Raw genomic sequence first — 18,039 nt, 5'->3', positions numbered from 1 at the left:
ATTCCTATTTCTTCCTACACAAACTCATGATGTAATTGGAAATACTTGTATATTGTGGAATGATAAGTATAATCTTTATTGTCATTGTACTTAAATACAACGAAATTGGTTATGATGTTCTTCTCACTACAGCCCAATCCCAAGACATAATTTTGCCCACTGGAGTATGTGGGAAATGAAATCATGCCCCTATCCAAAGTTCCATATAACATGTGTGTGTGGGTTTGTATGTTTGTTTCTGTGTGTGTATGTGTGTGCATGGATAAGCTTACATGTAGTGCACACCTAATTGGTGATTACTCAGCAGTATTACTCAGGTGGAGTTTCTTAAACATATCTATCCTGTTGAGCTAGCCAAAAATATAAAGTATAGGAATTTTCTCAGGCTGTTTTATTTTTTGAAATAAAATCTGACAAGATTTTACCTTATTTGATTTAGTCCACTGTATTCAAGAATTTTTGCTGATAGGCAACTTTGAGGATAGGCAACTTTGAGCAGGATGAATAAGCACAAATAAAGTTTGATGTAAATATGGTTATAAAATAACTATTCTATGGAATGAGTTTCCGTAGAAATTGATTACTTGCATCATAGGATATTGTAGAGACTTGATGTTCATCAACATGTCTTTTAACATGATTTTTGAGAAACTTGGTGAACTGGAAAAATACAGTCTGTTCTCATTGTTGGGACTACCTTGGTTAGCAACCATTTGTAAAGTACTATGGTAATAAATGGTAGTAAAGTAACCATTTTGCAGCCGGATAATTACATCCAAATTTTTGCACCTGCAACCATGCACATTGGAGTAAGAATAACTGGCATTGCTACCCTAGAGAACTTTATCTAAATGAGATGGCAGCAACTACAAACCTTATATCGTGTGTGTGTGTGTGTGTGTGTGTGGTGTGTGTGTGTGTGTGTGTGTTAGTTAAATTTTACCAGAACAAATTGCAATTGCAAAATAAGGCCAGATTGTAACATTGAACTGGAGCAGGATAAATATTGTCCATACTTGAAAAAGAGGGTAGAAAAGATGGTATCAAAAGAAAATCCAAAGAGCTGTAGATTGGCCAATCTGCCATTATTATCTGGGATGATTCTAGAGCAGATCATAAAATTGTTCAGATTGTGATACTATTCAGTAATAACCAGGAATCAGCATAGATTTGTTAAAGGTAACTTTCTACATTAGCCTTATCTTTTTTTTATTAGGTAATTTCCTTAGCAGATTTTGGAAATACTGTAGACTTTGATGATTTCAGCAAAGCATTTACAAAGTACTTCCAGATAATCTCATTAACAAATTAGTTAAGTGAAAGCCAAATAATATAAATCAAGGGGATACATGACTGATTCAAAAATGTTACTAAAGGAGTGCTCATCAACAGAAAGATTGTTTGGAAAATGACAGAAAATAATTATTTTATTTTATTTTGCATTGGACAGACTCCAGATGAATTATTGCATACAGCTCTAGATATTACATTAAAAGGGATTCAAACTAACCGGAACAGATGCAGAAAAGGGCAATAGGGATACTTTTGAGGCTAAAAATAAGTCCTATGAAAACAGATTGAAGGACACCTGGAATGTTTAGCCTTGAAGTGAGAAGACTGAGAAGATGATATGATTCTTCAAATGTTGTTTAACTTAATCACTGGAGAAAGCAATGATGTTTGGTTTGGTTTGGTTTGGTTTGGTTTGGTTTGGTTTATTGGATTTATATGCCGCCCTTCTCCCAAGAACTCAGGGCGGCGTACAACATTAAAAAACCACATATTACAAAAGTTTTAAAAAATTAAATAGAATATCCCAAACAAACCCAATTAGGATTAACAATAACATTTTTTTAAAAAATTCAATTAAAATTAACAATGATCAATAATTTATTTGTTTTGTTCAGGCCAGGCCAGCTTGCCAACTTTTTAGGGCACATCGGAATGACCGGAGGTCGGGGATTATACGAAGCAGCTCATTCCAGAGGGAAGGTGCTCCCACAGAGAAGGCTCTCCCCCTGGGAGTTGCTAGTCGACACTGTCTGGCCGATGGCACCCTGAGGAGGCCAACTCTGTGGGATCGCACTGAACAGTGGGAGGCTACCGGTGGCAGTAGGTGGTCTCGCAGGTATCCTGGGCCTAAGCCATGGAGCGCTTTAAAGGTCATAATTAGTACCTTGAATCGCACCCGGAAGACAACCGGCAACCAGTGCAGGCCGCCTAAAAGGGGTTTAACATGGGAGCACCTAGGTGCCCCCATGATAACCTGCACAACTGCATTCTGGACCAGTTGAAGTCTCTGGGTGCTCTTCAAGGGCAGCCCCATGTAGAGAGTGTTACAGTAGCCCAGGCGAGAAAGGACAAGGTGGTTTGGAATAGTTAGCAGCAAAAGAAAACCAGGCTGTCAAAGAACAAGTGGCTGGACACCATCAAAGCTGACACCAGCCAAAGCATAGAAAAATTCAAAGAAGTAGTGCAAGATTGGAAGATGTGGAGATACCTAGAATCACCAAGAGTGATTCTATGACTGAATGGATAACATCAACTTCATGTCAAACCAAAAGAGAGGAGGACACATTCTTTATCATTCCAGGATGCAAGAATAATGGCTTAAATTATAGGAAGGCAGATTCTAAGTTAGAAAAACAAATCTTCCTAATAGTAATAGTAGTTTGGCAGCCAGAGTAGATCCCCTATCCAAATGGAGATGGTCAAGTGGAGGCTAGATACCAGGCAACCATCTTTGGGATGCATAATTTGGATTTCTGCATTGACCAGAGGTTGGGCATAATGGCTTAATGGTACCTTCCAGTTCTGCTATTCTATCTGTCTTGTAGCTAGTGATACCTATTTTGTCGCTACACAAACTAGAAATGGAAATTTAATTTCCAAGATCATTAAACTCTAGGGATATTAAACATAGACAAAATTAAGTGATGAATAATTTAGATTACGAATCTCCTGGCTTAATCATAAGGTTCATTTCTAGAAATATTCATGAGGAAGAGAGAAATCTGTATCTGGTTAAGTTTCAGACCTGATAATTTATTTTTCTCTTTACTTAATTTTTAAAGATTTTCTTAAGCAAAAAGTCACCTACTGTGAAGCTGATAGGCTGCAAAGAATGCTGTAAGCTAGATTTTATGGCTGTTTTCATAATTATTTTTAATTGTGAACATCTTCAAGTAAAATCTGTGCTATTCCTTGTTTCATCCAGAAGTTAATACCTGTCTTTCTCAATAACATTATCAAAGACAAAACATATGATCCAATTTCACTGAAGAAGCAGTGTAGCATTTCATGCCTCTGAATGGAATATTATACAGCTCTCATTTCTCTCTATTCACTTACTTCTGATATTTATTTCATGTGCTATCCCTGAATGCCACTTTTCTTTATCATTACAGATGTTGGCTTCGACTTGACACCTATTTCATTTGGAGTTTTATAGGACCTGCAACGTTGATCATTATGGTAAGAATTAGCTATGCTGTTTTCTGGAAATGTATCTTTAGGATCTTGCATGCCTTGCATCAAATATAACTTAATTGGCAAAGGATGATGTCAGAAACCTGTCAGTGGTATTTTCCACCATAGATGAACATTATAAAATGCTTTGCTTTAAATGCCTGAAGATATTGTCACTGAATAAGCAGACTTGGCCATATAACCATAGCTCAAAGAGAGCAGAGGCAGTGAGCACTTTTCAGGAGTACATCTAGTGTACCAGTTAGGCCCTTTGCTGGATCGGGAGGTCCTTCAGATAGTCATTCCTGGTCACTTCACAATTGATTAGTATAAGCATGGGGTTACCTTGGAGCCGCTCAAAGCTACAGTGGTACAGATTGTGGAGTTACAGACAGAGAGTGATAGTGATACTGTGCTATAGTCACATGGTCCTCACTGCTTTGGGAGCTATACGGTTACCCATTTGGCTTCTGGGTGCAATACAAGATGCTGATTATGACTTTTAAAGCTCTTCAGGGCTTTGGACCTATGTCTCTGAGGGGACCACTTATCCTCAATTGTGACCTTCTGTTCCATCTGATACAATCAAGGCGGATGGATATGCTTAAACCTAATTGATTAAGCAATTTCACCTTATGAGATCCAGGATGTCTCTTCTCAGTTGCACCATATGCCCATTATATCAACAACAACAACACCCCCTGAGGTTCATATTGCTCCTACCTTAGGAGCTCAAAATCTAATTGTCTTTCCAGGCCTTCACTCAAATTGCCCCTTTAGTTAAGCTTGGTTTTTATAGCTGGTTGTATTTTTCTTCCAGTCAGCTGCAAGGTTCTTGTTATACATATTGTTTTTCTTTTTTCTTTGTAAGATTTAAGGAATTGCATAATGAATGAGTAATATACATATTTCCTTAAAAGACCATTTTCCTGTAAAACTTTTCAGGAATATTCATTCTTATATTTTTCAATTAAATTAAAATGAGAGGGAACTTTTGAGAGCTCACACTAATTGTGTGAAAATAAATCTCTGGTAGGTTTCTTCAGGATTAATTGCTGAACCTGTATTCTTTTACAGGTGTTTTCCTTGTAAGAAGTTGATTCAGTGCAAATCTATCAACATTTTTCCACAAATGTTTTTTACCCCATGCCATTCACTTTTTTCTGTTTCCTAGACAAGATCATGCAAAGACAGATAAATTGACTGATTGGCTTTTGGGCTAGTTATTTACTATGTGTTATTTGAGAACAATCAAATTCTACAATGCATCATTCCAGCCAGCATGCCATAATATTTGTGAGTTTTGAAGGTAGAACAAAATCTGAAACAGAAGATAATTTAAGATTTTACATGGCAAGTCACAATCCAGATATAATTTATATAGCCATATAGAGGGAAATCAGCAAGATCTATATTTTTACAGCTTTAACTTTTCACTAGTTATTTGTGGAGTTTTTAGTAATTTAGAAACCAAGAAGCTCAACAGTGTATTGTCCCATAAAGACTCATATCTCATGAATGTCTTTCTTTTTAAGTGAAGGAAGACATTGAGAAAATTCATTCAGTTGCCTCCTCCAATTCACTAGGGTTCTTGGTGTCTGTTGGAACCATTATCCTTCAGAGAAGATTTGCAGCTCACAAAATCACTGCAGTGAACTTTGAAAAATATAGAAAGTCCCTCTGAGTGCAATCACATTGAAATCATTTTACATAATTCAGTGTAATATTATGATAATAATGGTGCCCTCAAAATTGGAAATGATATAAGAATTAATGCTTCCCTTTAAAAGGATCAAAGTATTTTGGGGAATTTCTGTTTCGTAAAAACTTTTTTTTAAAAAAAAGTTATTTTGAAAAATTCTACTGAACAGAAATGCTAAATCTGATTGTTCTGAGTTAAAGATGACATTTTTAAATCCAGGATCTTAATGATGTACGGCAAACTAGTGGTTGAATATGCTGAAATTTCATAATGTTTCAGGATATATACGTATAGAAACAAAGCTCTTGTAATGTAAGGAGGATATCTCTATCTTGTCTATTGAAATCTACTTTGTCTATTTTTGTGGTACTACTTTTATTTGCAGTGTCCTACATACAGAATTACTTCATTCTGTTTTTGTTCAATCTTACAGAGTCTTTTATATCAATCCTAGTAATGCTTGAAGAATAAGGATAAACACCGATGTATCATGTTTCTCTTTTACTATTAGAAAAACCATTAAAACAAGTTTATTGTGGTTGGCATAGTTTTGTGAGTTTTATTTACTGCTTTTCTATGAAAAGCTTTCTGTTGTCCATGCAAACTAAAGTCCAGTTGACTTTATCAGCTGTGGATAATGCAAAGCCATAGTCAAGTCTATTTCTTATTGAGTACATATCAGCTTATTCCTCTTCAGACTTGGAGGAGGAAGGTCACAGGACAAGAATTCATCCATATAAATGAATAATTATTTAAATGTACTGCCAGAAAAATGTTCTTAATCTTCAGGGGGGGCAATACTCTTTAGAACAGGGGTTCCCAAACTTGGAAACTTTAAGACTTGTGGAGTTCAACTCCCAGAATTCTGGGAACTGAAGTCCACAAGTCTTAAAGTTGCCAAGTTTGAAGACCTGTGCTTTAGAACATAGATTCACTTTACGGTGTGGTATGGACAAGTAATTCAGTCTTGAGCATTTCTCTCTGCTTTTGGAACTATTATAGTCCATAAATGGTTGTACCATATCAAAGAAAACTAGATTCATCCTTTTTCTTCTTCTATAACTTGCCATTTTATTTTATTTATTTTATTTTATTTCAGCTTAATGTAATCTTCCTTGGAATTGCCCTTTATAAAATGTTTCATCATACTGCCATTCTGAAACCTGAATCAGGGTGTCTCGACAATATCAAGTAAGTAAATCCTTCCCCCTTTCTTTATTGTTTCCAGCTGAACTTCACAATGGAGTACCAAACTAAGACACTTGTGTCCTCACACTGTACTTATGTCCTGAGTGAAATTAAGGGTGTCAGGGAGAACTAAATGCAGAGACAACTAAATAACTAAACTAACTGCAGCCAATTTACTGTGGATTTAAACGATCCCATTAGTGTCCATATTTTATATCGGTTTTTCACAGTAATGTCTTGCTTTGGGATGAAGGGCAGGTAAGTGATATTCAGGCATAGCAAGCATATTGGATTTTCTTTTTCATGAAGCCATGGTGAGGGTTACAGTAATCTTTCCAAATGATGGACATAGGTGTCAAAATAATAATAAGAAAAAATAGCAAACATATAACAAACCTTAGGAGTTTGCTCACATTTTAGCAATGTCTTTCTCAACATTTTGTGTAAGAATTCAGAAACCTTGCGAGACTTTGGTCATGTAATTTATATAGTTTGGCAGTTATATGGCTGCCATTTAAGGTAAAGGTATAATTTGTATTGAATGTTGAAGCAATGAGTGCAGAAGCAGGAAATAATTTTATGTTGCTGATTTCATATTGCTTGCAATATTTTGAATGCACGGGTGGATTTTTTCCCCTTGATTCAGTGTTAGCAAGACTAATGTCTGGCCCACTTTTCTATGGTGTAATATATTGAATGTCTGTTTCTGCTTCTCTGTTGGACTGATTATATGGCCCTTGGATGTTTATGTTTAAATAAACCAAAATAGAAACAAATCATGAGCAGAGTTTAGAAAAATGAATACTTTGAATAACAGCCTCTTGGATAAAACAAAATTGGCAGATTTTTTTTTTTTAATATTAGAGGAAAGTCCAGCCCGTTATTTAAAATATTATTAAAACCAGTATTTAGAAAGACATTACACAAACTGTGTCAGAAAGATTATCAGAGATTATTACCCCTCCCCCCCAAAAAAACTGCTTGCCTTTAATGCGGGAATTTACCAACTTTGCAGCATCTTTCCTCTGACACTTACAAATATTTTCCAAAATTACATTTAGAAGAAAAAGCAAGGAACGGGTATTTCAGACCTTTAGCTACTCTTATAAAGTAAATCCTGTAAAGTGGTCATTCCTTCTCCTCATGTAGATCACTATCTTATTGTCAAATACTCTTGCAGATTAATAATTGTGCATGTGTGGGCACGCGCACACATACACACAAATACACGAATACATGCCTCTGTATATGTATAAAGATCTGATGACTTCTTTCAGCAGCACAACAGATACTACTTCTATTCCCCCCTTACAGTGATTATTTGGACACATAAATGTCAAGTGATTACTGTTGAAAGAAAGAAAATGGAAAACTGTTGAAAGCACATACTGAAGCTGTTTTTGAAAAAAATGTTTAAAATGGTGAAATAGATTGAAAAGGCAATTGATGGTCTGTATTTGCTATTTGAAGAGAAATTGCTCAGCCTATGGAAGGATTTCTCTTTTAAAAGAAAAGAATCAATCCATCATTCTTGTCAGTGAGCATACACAAACCTCTGTCCTGTGTCTTCATTTTGTGTATGTGTGTGGTGTGTGTGGTTTGGGGGAAGATGAAGAGAAATGTTTGAAGAGAACTTCAAGCTGATCTGTGATACCCTTCAAGCCCTCGATGAGCCTGTGGCCCATAAGTTGGATCTATTGTCTTAAAGCTTCATTGAGTTGGATAATAATCTCTTAGCTTGATTTTTTTTTGTGCTGCCTTCTTTGATACCCATCTGGGGGAACTTTTCTTAAATCTATTTCCCTTTCCAGCATTCCTAAGATTTCCAGAGTTAAAAAATAATGACAATGACAAGAATTTAATAAGAATAGTTTTCTAAGTACATATGTAGGTACGTAGATGCATATGAACAAATCATAGACAATTTGATGCCTTATCCCTTTTTTACATACAATCACTGACAAAGAGATCTTATAAGATTTGAGGAGCAAGATGATGACCCTCTTCTGGAATGTGATCTGGTTTTTATCTGCTGGGGAAGAAAGATAGAAATGGGAGCATGTCATGGCAGACTTCCCACCCTGGTTGTCCTGTCACCTTACTTGAAGGTCAAGAGGCATCCTCTTGGTATTGCTGCTGATCCATAATCATGGGTCATCATGGTTAATAATTACTGTAAACATCTTCCAATTTCTAGTGATTATAAAACAACACTGCTGCAATTAGAATACTCTGTTTGTAATCCCTTCCTGGAAAATCCTCAGTCTCATAATGATCACTACATATAAAAACCAATGTATAGATTAAAAGTACAACAAAATGTCAGCCTAATTATCAGAGGCAGAAAAATCTTTTTTCCAAATAGGGCTGTAAGTTTTGGTTAAAAAGATGAAAGGAAGAAGATAGATTTATAAAATTATGTTCAGTGTCAGATAAATTACATCCATTTCTGTCTGTTATCCAGTGAAGCTGATTTGTACCAAGAAAAATTCTCAGCGTGATGCAATGCCTTGCAGCCAAAAGAATCAAAAGGAGCTTAAGAGCACACTGGTTGCAAATGTAGCAATTAGAACATAGAATAATAGAATTGGAAGAGACCTTGGATATCTTCTAATCTAATCCAATCCCCTGCTCAAGCAGGAAGCTCTATACCATTTCAGACAAACAGTTGTCTAGTGTCTTTTTAAAACCTCCATTGATGGAGCACCCACACTTCTGAAGGGAAGCTATTCCATTGGTTGATTGCTCTAACCTTTAGGAATTTCTCTTTAATTCTAGGTTGCTTTTTTTCCTTGGTTAGTTTCCATCCATTGTTTCTTGTCTTGCCTTGTGTTGCCAACAATTGTCTGCAATTCATTAAAGCAGCTGTATTTTCCCAGTATCACATTACTGCCCTCCACAGCTGCTTTATGATCACGGGAAACAACTTATTCGGTTGAAGGAGTTGCAGAGAAGTGCTATACAGCCTTGCATAGTCCAAAATATCTTTTTGTCTTGAAATTCAAAGTACTACACAGCCACATAATTTACATAACTTACTTTTCCCAGAAAGCATTACTAGATTAAGCCTGTAAAAATAATTGGTTTAAACTTGGAAAATAAGAATGCCAACCACCATCACTGTTGTTGTTATCTGTCACGTTATTATATGTTACATTCAGTATCTGAAGTAATTAGCTGAAAATTGTGAGAAGGCTGGATATTAGATCACATTGGTTAATCTAAAGCAAAGTTTTTCTTCCACATGCTCTGAATCTTAGTTTAGCTGACAAATGTTGACACAACTGGTAGGTCTGTGTGATTAAAAAAAAGAAATTGAATGCACATGTTTCTTCAGATTGCTTTTTATGGTAGATAGGGATACATATCTACTTAGAACATTAAATTTAGTTTGTTCTACAGAATAAAGTTTCTGTAATTTTTTCTTCAGCTAGACTAATCAGGTAGAGAAGCTGTGTTATTCACAGATACATTTCCAGTGAAATATTCTTGAGAATCTGAGAATGACACAAAAAGAAATAAAGCTTTTCTACAGATACTGTCTTAAGAAGTTAAGATAAGTACACACAACTCTGCAGTCAGAAAAAGAACTTGCTGTATATTGCAGCAAGTACAAAGTTATAGCTGTGCTTTGTGGAACAAGTAAAGAAAATGTGGAACAGTAAGTGGCCATATTTCAGCTCTTAAGAAAAAGATGATGTGATTATATCAAATCAGTTCTGTGCAGTTGGAATTCAGACATAACTTTAGATCCTCACAAAGAAAAAAAGCTCTGGTTCTCCAAACAAAGCATAGGAAACTATGCTGAACAGGCAGCTAAAAATGAACAGAGAGGATTCAACTGTACCTTCAAGAGGACGAAAAGAGTTGTAGGCGTTGGTGACTTGCTACAATGCGAAATAGAGACTAGAAATAATATATGCTGGCCAGATCTGCTGGCTTTGTCTCTACGCTGTTTCCCAGAAGGCATATCAAAAAGTAGGTGCCTAGATTCATCAAGTAGACCTTTCAAAGAGTCTGTGGAGTTTCTCAGTCATCCAGTCATGGTTGTCACAAAGGTGCTTTTTTTCAAAAAGCAATTGGATTTTTCTTTGGTTTTTTTTCTTGAAGACATTTCATTACTCATCCAAGAAGCATCCTCAGTTCTGCCTGAATGCCGGGGAATGGAAACATATTCCTTGTAGTCATCTGGTTGTTAGGACTTTGAAGGTCGGTGTGGTAAAAGAGGCCATCTACGTTAAAATTCAACAGCCCTCTCTCAACAGACACTCACTACCTATCTCCTGTTTACGACACAGTCCTTTCAGCACTTCCAAAATGATTCCACACCCATTTCCACTCTGATTCAGGTGATTTTGAGGACATAGATAAACTCCCAGCATTCAGTCAGAACTGAGGATGTTTCTTGATTGAGAAGTGAAACATCTTCAAAAAAAAAAAAGTCCAGTTATCTTTTGAAAAAAGCACATTTGGGATTGAGTCACACGATAATAGACTCAGTGATTACCCCAATTTCCCTTGGGAGACAAGAGCTGCAAAACACAGTCATTTCAGAACATTCATGATGTTGTTTTCCTTCAAAAGGATGGAGGAAAGTATTTGGGATTTAACTATTCTTGACTCAATTGTAATTAATTTAGTTAAATATTCTAATTTTTGGTCAACTAAAGCTCAGCATAATCATATGTGTAGGTTAGATTTATTAAAAAGGCAATTTTAATAAATGTATAGTCATGATTAACAGGGTAGGTTGCAGAAATTGCTAATAAGGAACTGAAAATGCGTAGAACTTCCTAAATAGGTCATTTTAAAAGCAGAATTGCAACAATTCTGTTGTAGAATGAGGAGACAACGAAGCCAATGCCCTGCTCATAAAAAAGGAATGCAAATTAAATCATCCCTGAAATGAATTTGCAACTTTATTGGTTAATTGGTTCTACTGTCAAACTCCAGCTAGGACATTTTTTGAAAATCCAAACTTCTCTTTCCAGATATCTGTGTGGTATTGATATAGCCTCCTGATCCATGAACTTTTTTCTCAAAGCTATCTATTCCCAGCTCTTGCAATTTCTTTTTATGAATTTGATTTCTGCCCCAGTTTCTTTGAATTTTCTTAGAATTGGACACAGTGCTTGAGGTGAGGCCTGACCAAAGTAGAATAAAGTGAAACAATTACTTCCTGTGATTTGAAAAACTATATCCTGGATGCAGTCTAAAATGAGTTTAACATTTTTGCAGCCACATTACACTGCTGACACATATTTAGTTAGTAATGGAACACTATTCCAAGATCTTTTTCACAAGTACTTTTACTTAATGAGATATCACTCAGACTATATTGGTACATTTGATTTCTGTTCCCTAAATGCGTAACTTTGCATTTGTTAAATTTAATCCTTTTAAATTTTTATTACCTTCTTCTGAATTCCTATCTTCTAAGATATTAGTTCTTCCCCTCAATTTGAAACAACTGCAAATTTGATAACTTCCTCTATATCATAGTTATGATAATATAACAATTTAGATTAAACATATTTTTTTACATAATGAAATGTTGAAAAGTGCAGGGCCCAGGATTTAGATATATAGTCACTCCGTCTTAACTACAGTTTGACAGTGAACTACTGATTAGATGACTGATTTCCGTACAATGTTAGAGTCATCACTTTAGCCATCTAATTCCTATCACAGTATCCAGCCAATGCTTATCTAACTACTGGACCAGAATGTCAGGTAGGATTCTATGAAATGCTTTGCTCAAGTTGAAATATATGTCAATATCATTCCCATGGTCTACCAAAGAAGAGATAAGGCTGGTCTTCAAAATTGCAGCTGTTTCCTCAGCCCTCAAAGCTTCCTTCATAGATGATATGCAATTCTGGGAGAAGACGTTGTTTAAAATAGTATTGTCAATAATATTGTTGTTTAAAATAATGTTGACATGCTCTGTGCATGTCTGCATGCTCTCTGAAGCACATATTGACCCTTGAATCTGGATTTCTGCACAGACATAGCATCAGTAGTGTTCATATAATATGTAAAAAAGATATCAATATGATGGTTGTGACAGTGCAATAGAAATTCCATCTATTTTATGTCCAAGGTAATTCTGAGACTTAAGTCCACACATCGTAAGTGTCTATGGAAATTCTTGAAAAAGCAGCTTTGGGACACCTATCTTAAAGTTGCCAAGTTTGAAAAATACTGGACTAGATTATATGTTCATTATGTTTATCCCCAGATGACATTGACAGCCCACCAAAACTCACTGAAGCGAAGGACAAGGCAGCTAAGAGTAGGCAGAGGCTAGGTCAGTGATGGCTAACCTTTTTCTATAGGTGTGCCAAAATTGTGCCCATGTGTACCCACCCACCTGTGCATCATGTGACCCCTCCCGCACATGCATGTGACCCCCATGCATGCACGTGACACCCCCACACACAGGAGGGGATTTTTTGCTCTCTCCAGGCTTCGGAGGCTTTCCTGCAACCTGGGGAGGGTGAAAATCAGCTGGCCAGTGCGCACATGTGAGCCAGAGCTGAGGGCTGCCGTGCCAGCAAATATGGTTCCACATGCCATAGGTTCACCATCACGGGCCTAGGTGACATTATTCATTATTTAGGACACAGAATTGTTCCACTGAACTTGTGGTCTTTTGCCACTGCTGCAGAGTGAGACCAAGCAAGTAATTTGCTCACAGAGAACTTTAAAGGAAGTTCAAGCAGAATTAAGTTTTTCCATGCTTTTCAACTCATGGCTAAAATCCTTTTACTACTACTACTACTACTACTACTACTATTTTTTTATCACAAACTCTTTCTCCAAACCCATTGCTGATTCTCTGTGTAATCACAGCATCACTGCTACTGCCATTGAGATGTTCATTTGTGTTCACTATCACCCTACCTCACTATCCCACCTCCACAATCTTCTTCTGTAAAGTGCCCATTTTTTATTCATTGCAGATAATTATATTCTAAGATCAGTCAATACTTTAAGCTTATCCAGTTCATGAATTCCTGATTCAAATTAGATCTTGTTTGCCTGCAGATCAGCTATATACTGTGTATATAAGCTCAACCTTAGAGACAGAATCTACCATACTTTTGCTTCTGAATCAAGACTGAGAAATCCTCTACCTTGGTGTAAATTGCATGACTTGCAAGGGTAATAGAGATTAATTCTAAGTCAACTAATTAATTCTTATTCAACCTAGGAAATTGAATTAGGTCTCTTTTTGTTGCAAGCACCTACTGAACTCAGTTGTCACAGTAGCCCCTTTTTCTACTCATCTCGGAACTCTTAATTATACTTTGAGTGGTTGGATAAAAATGACATGAGTTAATAAAAGGATTTGTCTGGCATTTCCAGTGAAGAAACAATATTTACAGTTGCAAGATCCAATCTGGGTCGGTCACCAGGAACAGGGGTTTACTATTCCAAGCTTTTGGATTCAGGATGGAGCCCATCTTCAGGGAACTTCTCTTTATTGGAATATATGCTTTGGGCTATTCTATGAGAGTAGAATATTTACAGTGATTTTTCCTGTATCTGGGGGGTATTGTATCTGATCTCATTGTCACTTTTCTCCTATTCTTGGTGAACAGAGTAGATACAATAGCTATTGTGAATGAACTTCATGACTTCTTGAGTCTGAGGGTCCATACTTTGAGTATGAGAAAGGCTTGTATGTATACACTTGGATGATGCCCAAAGATTCCACATTCTGTTAAGGCAGAATCTCCTAAGCTGTGAGATGTACCTCTTTGTAGAGTCCAGAGGAAATTTGAAGAGTCTTTTAGTTGCATAGATAAAATAAATTTACCTTTCCCAAATTTATGTTGTATCATTTTCATTGTTCATTTGTGTTCATTTTGGTGTTTACATATTTAGGAGAAGTGTGTACTTTAAGATTATACTAAATGGAGGTGCAAAAGGTTTAGGAATCCTATTTTAAGACAAACAGAAAGTTTATCCTTCCATCCCCAGGAACAGTAGTTTTGAAATTATTTAAAGAAGCTCTTCTAATTACCTTTCAGGTTTTGTGACTGTGTTTGTGTGTGTAAATATGTCAGAGGTGCATTCAAATCCTTTTATATAGCATGAGGACAACATGTAAAAGGTTTCACTCACCTGACTCATTTCAAACTTCATATTTCTTGGCCATCATTGGTGGGTAATATTACTAATTTTTTAAGTAATGTACTTCTGGTAAAGTATTGTAGCTTACTATGCTCAGACTTCATGCAATAATAAGTCTGTAAAACAAACTAGAACAAAAAAGGTCCTTTAGATAAAAATATAGTATTGTCAGTCAAATTTTAAAGACAGTCTGACTTATATTGAAGTATCATACAGAAAAGATACAATAGCTCACCACTCTACACTCTTAACACTTGGATTATTGTGATGGGTCTTTAATGGTAAGTATCAAAATGTACTGTCCAAGTGATTACTCAGTAAGTGTGATTCTTTTTTAAAACTATGGGTAATAATACTCCAAAGGGCAACACATTGACAATTCTAGAAGCTAAATAATGAATTGATACTTTTGTATCATTTCAATGGCCACATCACTTATAACTTATTATAATAATTAAGCAGCGAAATTAGTAAAGCAAGAAAAACTGAAGCTAAACCCTGTTCAGAAATAGCTGCTTTTAGCAAACAGCTGAAGTTGATGAAACATACCCCAAGAGCTGTTTAGATCCAATATAGAAAAAAAAATGCTTCAGATCAGACATGGCCATAGATTTTACAGTTTCGGAACCATTATGGAGATCCTTCATCTTTCTTTGGTTTAGTTACATTTAAAAGTGTGGAAGTTATTTTGGTAGGTAATACAATGTCAGCAAAGAACTTTAAAGAATTTACAGTCAAGAATAGATTTCAGCAAATCTGCTCACCATTTTTGACAGTTTTTCCTTAAGATATTACGATGTTTCTCTGCATAAAAGTTATACTTTTAAGAATGATTGAATTGGCATGTTTAAAATGTTTGTTTTTCCTTGAGATCACATATGTATTCATACACATATATAGAAATGGAATGTTTTGTTTGTTTCCATTTTTATTTGTCTTCCTTTTTAATTCTTCGGGTTTTTTGTCTTAATGTTTCTCTGTGTATTTTGTTTTTAAATTAGGGAGTTATAATAAATTGTGAATTCCTTTCCTTTTGAACTAGCAATTTTTAATATTGACAGAAGCAATTTATTTATTTACTTATTCGATTTCTATAGACACCCATCTCAGTAAACAAGTCTGAGTTGCTCACAATTGATATGTAGCATATCAAACCAGTATACTATTAAAAAATGATGTACCATATCAGTGTAATGGTTAAGGAGTTAGGCTAGGAGTAGGGAGTTTCTAGTCCAGTCTCAGCCATGGAAGCTGGCTAAATTACTTTAGGCCAGTCTATCTCCTTCAGTCAATCCTACTTCACACAGTATTATGTAGAAATAATAGGATACAACACAATATTCAGCACCTTAAACTCCTGTAGAAAAAGTGAGAAATAAATCTAATAAATGAATAATAAATTTAACAAACAACAGAAAGAGAAGAAAATGCTTCTGACTTTTTAACTCAAAATCTCATCTATTCCTTCTAATACCTCAATTTCGCTAAATAATAATTATGAGAGGCATCCCAATAAATAATTCAGAAATTATAATAGGTATTATCATTCAGAATTTTCAACAGTAAGTGTCTGATTATTAGACACTGCAACAGCTTTCCTTCAGAAGTTCTGGGTGCTCCATCACTGGAGGTTTCCAAGAAGAAATTGAACAAACATTTGTCCTGAATGGTAAAGAGTCTCCTGTTCAAGCAGGGGTTGGACTAGAAGACCTCTAAGGTCCTTTCCAATTCTATTATCCTATGATGTATAATTACTTTAGCATCATCAGTGTAGTGTAATTTGTACTCTTGTTTAAGAGAGCTGATGGAGAAACAGGTTCAGCAAAAAAACCAAAAACCTAAGTGTTTGGAATAATACATTGATCATGGCATAAATGTTTATAGAGATTTTTGTTCCACTTATTCAGATGCAGAGTATTAACTTAAGAGAGGAACTTACACACATATATAGCTTGTTGGGGTTTGGGAAAATGATGTTCCGTGTAACTGATAAAGTGAACTATAGTCAACCTCATTCTTTGTCAGTTTTCCTGTCACAGATTACATACCTCCTTGCTATAAAAAACCTACACTTCCAGAAAATATCTATTCAGCAGTAATAGATATGAGAAGGAAAACAAGATTTTTGAACTACAGCTTCATCCTTTATTCAAAAATTCATGCAGATCATAATTTTCATGCTATATTTTAAAAAAGAAATTTTCATGTGGTTATTTTCATATTATAGTATGTTTGTTTCTGAAATGACTAATTTCAAAAGCAGGGCATGAAAACCAATGTTTAGGCGGAAAGAGTACAGTTGCAAAAAATATTGCTTCTTATTAAAGCTGTAGAAATGTATTGTTAATTAAACAACATTGGTGATTTTTCCTTGGTGGTTCACATTTTTGATAGGCTACCAAAACATCTTTTAATGGCATTAAAAAGGTTAGTTTTCAACCTGGTTGTCCAATTGTTTCTCTAGCTTTCTATGATTTGAATTGGAGATGAACTTGTTTGAATGCTTACCTACATGGTATCTTTTTGTCATTATATTCTAATGCTGACATTCTTGTCTTTATGTCTATGCATTCTTCAGCTTTGAGGATAACAGACCCTTCATCAAGTAAGAATGACCTGAATGACTGATAAATTCTTTATCAGTGTGTTCTCATGAACTGGCTGTCAGATCAGTATTTAAAAATCATTACAGCTTCTGTCATTCACCTTTGAGAGAGACAGAAGAGCAAACTGTGAGGGAAAAACTGTAAGGCCTAAAGTTTTATGCTGTATCCATCTCGATTGGTAAATACTTGGACATCTTATCAATAAATATTATATCTTTGAGATACAGTACCTTCTCCATTATATCCAGGACATTTATTGTGTTTTAGTTTATACTGGCTGATGCAGGTGATTGGAGGGATTCTTTTTAAATGCAGGCGTCCGAATGCTCTTTATTTAATGTGAAAAAAGGATCCTAAACTGACAATTTAAAGATACACAGAAATAATAATTAATCAAAACTTTAGATCTCTTATTTACATTTTTTTTTAAACTGAAGACTTCTAATAACATCCCTGTGTTTAGAACAGCTGAATGTTAAGAGACACAGCAAAATATTAATTACGGGCCTTAGATAATGCCCCACACTACCACCCGAAATCCTGCAATCAGTGGTATTATCTTTGCAAGTGTTGCTACTTTACAGTGGACTTTCAGTTTGTTCTTCTGGTGAAGAGTCATTTATATTCATTTATTTTCTCTCATTCTCATCATTCTCATTCTTTTACAAATTATGAGATGCAATCTATTACACTGGGTTGTGATTACTGTACAGAGTCCAAATCTTAATTATGTATAATTGTTATCCAGTGTTAAAATATACCAGTTTATAACAAAATAATATCAGCTGCACCTTTTACATGCATCAGTTTTATACACAGACACACAACATGGAGAAAATCTTTAATAATGTACTTCCTGCTTGATGTACATCTGTTACTGATTTGATTATACACTTCCTAAATCAATCATCGTCCCTCCTGCATTTAACAAAA

At 35.3% G+C, this 18,039-nt stretch overlaps 1 protein-coding gene across 1 annotated transcript in view; it reads left to right on the top strand.

The window, feature by feature from the left end:
* Nucleotides 1-18,039, top strand: part of ADGRL3 (adhesion G protein-coupled receptor L3) — a 453,165-nt gene that overhangs the window by 332,087 nt on the left and 103,039 nt on the right. The window contains 2 exon segments of the mRNA XM_032213192.1: nt 3,408-3,474; nt 6,270-6,361. Coding sequence (XP_032069083.1) covers nt 3,408-3,474; nt 6,270-6,361 — 159 coding nt within the window.

Source organism: Thamnophis elegans, chromosome 3, assembly GCF_009769535.1.
Source record: "Thamnophis elegans isolate rThaEle1 chromosome 3, rThaEle1.pri, whole genome shotgun sequence".
NCBI classification, from domain to species: Eukaryota; Metazoa; Chordata; class Lepidosauria; order Squamata; family Colubridae; genus Thamnophis; species Thamnophis elegans.
The sequence above is the reverse complement of the archived record's forward strand: the minus strand, read 5'-3'. Positions and strand labels throughout refer to the sequence as shown.